At 36.9% G+C, this 6,786-nt stretch overlaps 1 protein-coding gene across 1 annotated transcript in view; it reads right to left on the bottom strand.

Annotated features, from left to right (window-relative positions):
• Window positions 1–1,524: 1,524 nt before the first annotated feature.
• LOC110450444 overlaps window positions 1,525–6,786 on the bottom strand; it is a 58,642-nt gene continuing 53,380 nt past the window's right edge. Inside the window, exons 9-10 of the mRNA XM_021497979.1 lie at window positions 5,862–6,037; window positions 1,525–2,227 (exon numbers count right to left, since the gene is read on the bottom strand). Coding sequence (XP_021353654.1) covers window positions 2,198–2,227; window positions 5,862–6,037 — 206 coding nt within the window. The 3' untranslated portion in view covers window positions 1,525–2,197. The remainder of the gene's footprint in view (window positions 2,228–5,861; window positions 6,038–6,786) is intronic.

Below are 6,786 nucleotides of genomic sequence, written 5' to 3'. Positions count from 1 at the left end.
AGTGACATCTACAAGAAAAGAATATGGTATTTTTCAATCGAAACGCAACATATGCATTCTGATTAAGGCTTGAAAACACTCATTAAGATGTATCTGTGAAAAGGGAGATTACAAGAAGAGAACAAGGTGACGTTTCTGACTGAATGTGAAATATACAAATTTAAGATGTCGCAACATATTGATATTCACTATCTAATCATTACCCTGACGATTCCAGTCTGAAACATTGTCTCTAACTCGGGGCCCTTTCAGCATCACGGACATTTTCCATCAACACTATCTTCCATAAAAAATAACATCTCTTAGTTAAACTGGTTTATATACTTGAGATATAAACTCATTTTAACAATTACGTTATATCTGTCGGCACTGACTTTGCTGCGAAGTCGCATATTTCATAAACATAAATTTCGTCTAGTAACTTGCAATGAGGCCATTGAACTGGTACAGAAACATGGTTAATGTATTGAAGCGCTAATTATTCCGCTTTAACCCTACACGGTTCGACAGCATCGCGCTTAATTAGGTTCGTGACAAGTTACACAGTAACACATTTTACAGAAAACTACTCGTTGAAAATTTCCTCGGTGAGGCTGAATAAGGGCAGGAGCCTTAACACTTTCCAGTTGCATCCAGGTCTTGCCTATTTATGGCGCTATGGTGTCACAGCTGATTTGTTATTCCCACATGTGTCCTTAGAATCAGGTACTAATGGAAAGCTAAATCCTGTTGATCAATAAAGAATTTAGCCGTGTTTGAAGTGGACGCGAGACTAAGGTGTTGCTTTTTTTATGCGACGGCGGCGTCAACATGAAGTTTTTGCGTTTAAGTTAGAAGTGCTACACCAACCAAACTTGGACCGCATCTTAGCTAGTACATCTCAACCCATGCATCAAATGCTGGATGCGGCCTACCTTTCATGGTCCACTGACTTTGTTAGCATCTCCATCAACATTAAGTTTTTGCATTTAAATTAGTTTCTCTGATATGTGCATTGATGGTCAAAGCGGAGTATAGGCGAGACATACCAACCCGAATGCCTTGTTTTTCTATCTGAGAAGATTCAATCTGTTAACGAAATATTACGGTCGTCATGATCATATTTCCACCTATACACCTGTCTTCAGCATTTAATGCGCGATTCATGTGGTGCAGAAACACGTTTTCCCTTCCAAAACAGCTGAGTTCGCTCCCTTTGTGGCTTACTGATGTCATTCATGTAGTTTTGATGTCTTCTCGTGTCATGTGGTCGTTATGTGTCGACTGAGTCAAGTTTTATCCTTGTGTATGATTGATGTGTAATATAAGTTTCTATTTTACATAACCAACACGGGATGCTTGCAGTTTTTACAAGTTCTTTTAAAAAATAACTGAAAACATTACTTAGCGAATCCATAAGCTAAAGATTAATACCAATGAAGCCAGTTTACCCAGGTTTATTATAGCTTGACATATCGTGAAGAAAATTAAATTATATATATATATATATATCAAATAATGCGCAGAAGTATATGTTATTGCTGACTTTTGAGTATTTTTGTGTTCATCTGAAGATGAATCTATCAAATTTTAAAGCAATTGTATTTTGTTCGCATTTGCAATATTACGTTATCAATGAAATTGAGCTTCTTTTGACGGAGTAAGGATTACACTGATATAGTTATTTCAATACAATTACTAGTAACAGTAATACGCTTGTGCTCTTGGAATTGAGTCTTTTACAGTGTACTTGTCAAAAACCACAACGAAGGCAAATCAATTCGAATTGGGCACTCACCGATAAAGCAATCCGAGCGTAACGTGATTCGTTTTTCGTACATTCTCGACGTGATCGAAGGTTTTTTGAGTTACAGTGACAAATTTTGATGAAATAAAATGAAATGAAATGAATTTGTAGTGCTCTTCAAAAATGAATGGCGTTGTCACATCTACACCACAAAATGTTTTGTAATGTTTCATAATTCAGGGCATACACTGACAGAATGTACTTGGTGACCACAGACTTGCACTGATGAAAATGAATGTTTTGCAATGCTTCGTCATCCTCCAAGTGTGTGAGCAATACACATTGGAGGAGGCTTTGTCCAGATTGGAAATGTCTGTTAAAGTAGTTTCTTTGTCTCCTCCTCTTGGCTACAATGACACTTTGAATCATTGGTGATTCAAAAGTCAAGGATCTCAATTGTTTTATAACGTTTTAGTATATACCATCTTCCCTGACTCGTATCTGCAAAAGAGAATGATACAAAAAGGTTATTACTATATTTGTACATCTGCTATACTGTACAAGAAGCTTATTTGTACATATTTACTGTACACTGTGTTTTCTATTTATTTTAATGTCGCGGAAGTTCGCGAAAAAAGTCCGCTGTTGACCCACTTGTATCTCTGACACAATTTAAATGGCTTGTATTTATCGGCAGCTGTTTCTTTCGCTTGCCAAAATCATCACGAAATATTCGTTGGATAAAGAATACAGTGACTTATAGTAGTAAGATAAACAATCGTGTATCTGTTCTCTAACTGTACTTAATGACATGAGGTACTGTAGTTAACAGAGCAGACCAAAATGATTCTACATTTACAGCGGTTCTGCTATCATTGAAGAAGTACAGTCTGTATACCTGAAGGTGAAAGATTCTATCTCATTGACTACATTTGTCTTTGTTTAACTAAAACAAAGATCGCAACCTCAGCTGTGATGTTAAAGGAGACTCGTAATCTTTTATGATCCGGATAAGTTAATAAGCGTAGGTGGTGATCGAAAGAAGGAAATAAATATACCATAACTTCATCACACGAGGGTGAAATCAGAACTTAATCGGGAAACGAAATGCTTACAACAGGGACCGAACGGACTGTATTTTAAAGGAAAAGAGTTCAGGACCCAGCTGCCTTTGAAAATAGCAATCACCAGTACGTCTTTAATATTCAGTTTGTCGATGCAGAAAGCAAAAGCAAAGTAAACCTATCACTGCGCCATATGGTCATTCAGCCCGTTTATGACTCATTACGGGTATTATAAGTATAAAAGAAATAAAACAACGCGTCTCGCGCGTTCTAAATCATTTATGTTGAATACCAAGAAAGGTACCATTAAACGCCTTTACAACGTTGCAGTTTTATAATTTTTGCCTTCAAAAGATCTTTTCTAAAACAAATTCTAATTGTTACAGCGGCAATAACAAAAGTCCTAACACGACTCCTGCAGTCGTAAATGAGGCAATAGGACATCACAACGGTTTTATTCACTAACAAACCAAATTTGATAAAAGTAGTAGTATAGGTTAATATCAAAATTTTGACCAATCAGAGCCCGCGATGACCATCTCGGATGCGCAGTTGTAAAAGCAAGGTTTCCTGCACATCTGATCTGTGCATGCCCACCAATACTCATGCGAAGTTTTATTGAAATGCGCCTCGTAGTTTTTGAGAAAACGTTGACCCACCTTTCGACCAATCGGAGACCATATTGGATGTGCAGACACAAGAAAAAAGGTCTGCTGCACATCTAGGCACGCGCCCAAGATCAATACAAAGTTTTTATTGGAATCCTACTTGTAGTCTCCGAGAAACATGCGAAAGAGGAAGAACTGAACTAGAATTTAACGTAAACTGTTTGAGAATATACACACTCTGGAATTAAGTTTCCAGTACCGTGTGTGTCACCTGTCCTGGATCAATAGTGTCCTTAGGACATGTATTGGGTAAAGTAGACGTCCATTTAATTAGCTTTATATTCTACTTCGTCGTATCTAATTACCCATTATTAGTAACAGGCATTGCGGTAGCAATAAAGTAGCATTTAGAAGGATTTTCCTGATAAAAATAAAAATTGTATCTGTCAAATTATAATCTCATATTAGCGGAGTCTTTAAATTTTACTACATTTTCGTTTAGGTTGCAAGTCAAAATTAAAATTTCTTATCTACTTTCGATAATGCGCGTGAAGACTTGTATGTGGACATGTACACTCATGAATATTACAGTGACTTAATTTGATCATAACGCGTTGAATCTGCTTGCTTTGCTGTTGAATTAATAAGAGACTCATTTTCTGCGGTAATAGCCAATTTACTGAGCCGTCTTGGTACTCTCGTCAACCACTTTAGGTGAGAGGTGACACTCGATAACACTCGTAATCCCAATCTCAGTACAGATCGTGAAACAACTCTCGGATCAAAGGGAATGTAAGAAGCCATTCTGTTCCACTTTACGATCGTGCATTTGCACTGTAAAGTATTAATGATATCTAATTGAACATCTTAACACAATAGAACCCAGTACGAATAGTTTACGACATTTTGTTAAAAGCACCGAAAACTTAGCCAGAACCTTCAATGCCACCCCCATCACTATCACTAAAGCGAAAATAGAAATTTACTTAATGAATAGCTACAAGTGTACTTAAATTCCGCGAGATAATGTGTTTTCTTATTGATTAGAATGGACGTTTCTCGGGAATTCAAATATATTGCTCATGTACATTATCTAGAGATCTCGGAGGGATCTTGGCGACAACATTGTAAGCTCCTCAGTCGTGCTATTTATGTTTTCTGTCATCAATCGAGGCATCTTGTGTGTAACGTCTGAGTAAACTTCTATATCGCTGCGTTCATCGTTGTGTTTTCAGATGGACCTATGTATTGGCCCATGTGAAGGTACTAATGTAGTAATGCATACGTAGTAACAAGAGAATTTTCTTATTTCTTGCAGTAATATTTTCCTCTGATCAAGCGGCTTGAAGCGCAAAAATGAAATTTATGTAAAAATAGCGAACATGAAGAACCACTTAGGTAATGTGATAATAAAAATCTGTATTTTAACTCTCTGAGAAATAGCCATACAAACTTCAGCAGCTATATTTCAAAGTGTCCTCCTGACAGCCATTAATTTTCTTATCAGTTTAAAAATTAAATATCTACAATTACAGCCCACCGGAAAACTACGCAGGAAATGTCAGAAAGGTCTACGTAATATTTATTTAGAATCGGCGTTAAAATAGATTCAACTGTTAAAATACAAGTTGGCCGTCTGGTGGTCATGTTGTTTTTCCGATCAGTCTTAAAATGAAACATGCACAACTCAGGCCGATGGCGAACCTTCGCATGAATCTTGAACATAGAAAATATTAATGCTATGGTCACGGATCCACAGGAAATAGAAATTAGATTTATTGAAAATGATAAATCATCAACTTTAAAAACATTATTGAATAAAACACAAACTCGATTTTTTAAATGTAAACAGACTAAAAATAATGTCAAAAGAAGTTTTCAAAATTGTAAAAATAATTGGCACCTGATTTCATATCTCTAATTATAATTTGAGACAACAACAGACTGCCAGCATACCAAGGGTAAAGACAGTTGGCTACAGAAAGAGATCCTTCAAATTTGTGGCAGCTTGGGTGGGGAAGAGCCTGACAAACAACCTTAGGAGTGCGGAAAACTACCTGGGACAGCAGACGAAGGCGATTTGTGGAATAATTAAATCCGACAAAATTATGAGATATAATTAGTGCAAAAAGGGAACTTTTAATGCTTCAATAATAAACATACACTGCTTCGATGTAAGTTTGATCAGTTTAAAAATTAAACAAGTACAGGCATTTTCTTTATTATATATTCCCATGTCTATTGGTCGTAAGTGGCAGTAAAGCAAAACCCCGAGCTCTGAGTACATTATTTTTTCTTCAACCTTTCCACAAAACTGCAAAACTGACAACTAGATATATAAACAAAACAAAATTTAAACACAGAAAACAAACTTAAAAATAGTAAAGAAAACTTTTATCAAAAATAATTTAATGTAGCAGGAATCTTTATTGTTAATGTAGCAATAAGTTTATTCTACATTACCTCAAATATCTTGTTCTCAAAAGCGTTTTGTTGAGGTATATGTGCCTTATGTGTCAGCCAGCGTTTCCGGATTAGGAGTATAGACCCGCCCACCAATACGCCCACTGTGACTGTAACCATGGCAACAATGACTCCGACAAGGTAGTTTTGGTACGTCCGCGTGTCGATTAGAGACGCTGAAAAACAAAACGACGATTAGTTGTAACAACACAAAGTGTTGTGTAAATATGACACGTAAGTAACGCAGTTTGCATGATTATATCCCATACATGTCGACATTGATCTTAGTTTAGAGTCAATTATCATTTGTATGTAGCGCCCCGTTATGATGCTCTGTAGGACTCCAATTAAATTGATTATTGTCAGTTCTATCTCTTCCCTGTGCAGTTTACTTAAGTTAAAATACGTCATGGGTTATTTTAGTTGTTTGCAGGAGGCCGAAATATCTGAACTTAGCTTCATCGACACGAAGAGATCTGGACCTACTTGTATCGACACCATTATATCTGGGCCTACTTGTATCGCCACCATTAGATATGGGCCTACTTGTATCCACATCATTATATCTGAGCCTACTTGTATCGACATCATTAGATCTGGGCCTACTTGTTTCGACACCATTAGATCTGGGCCTACTTGTATCGACACCATTAGATATGGGCCTACTTGTATCGACATCATTATATCTGAGCCTACCTGTATCGACACCATTAGATCTGGGCCTACTTGTATCGACACCATTAGATCTGGGCCTACTTGTATCGACACCATTAGATCTGGGCCTACTTGTATCGACACCATTAGATCTGGGCCTACTTGTATCGACATCATTAGATCTGGGCCTACTTGTATCGACACCTTAGATCTGGGCCTACTTGTATCGACACCATTTGATCTGGGCCTACTTGTATCGACACCATTAGAT

This window comes from Mizuhopecten yessoensis, unplaced genomic scaffold (genome assembly GCF_002113885.1).
Source record: "Mizuhopecten yessoensis strain PY_sf001 unplaced genomic scaffold, ASM211388v2 scaffold5229, whole genome shotgun sequence".
NCBI lineage: Eukaryota > Metazoa > Mollusca > Bivalvia > Pectinida > Pectinidae > Mizuhopecten > Mizuhopecten yessoensis.
This window is presented reverse-complemented; position numbering and strand designations above follow the sequence as displayed.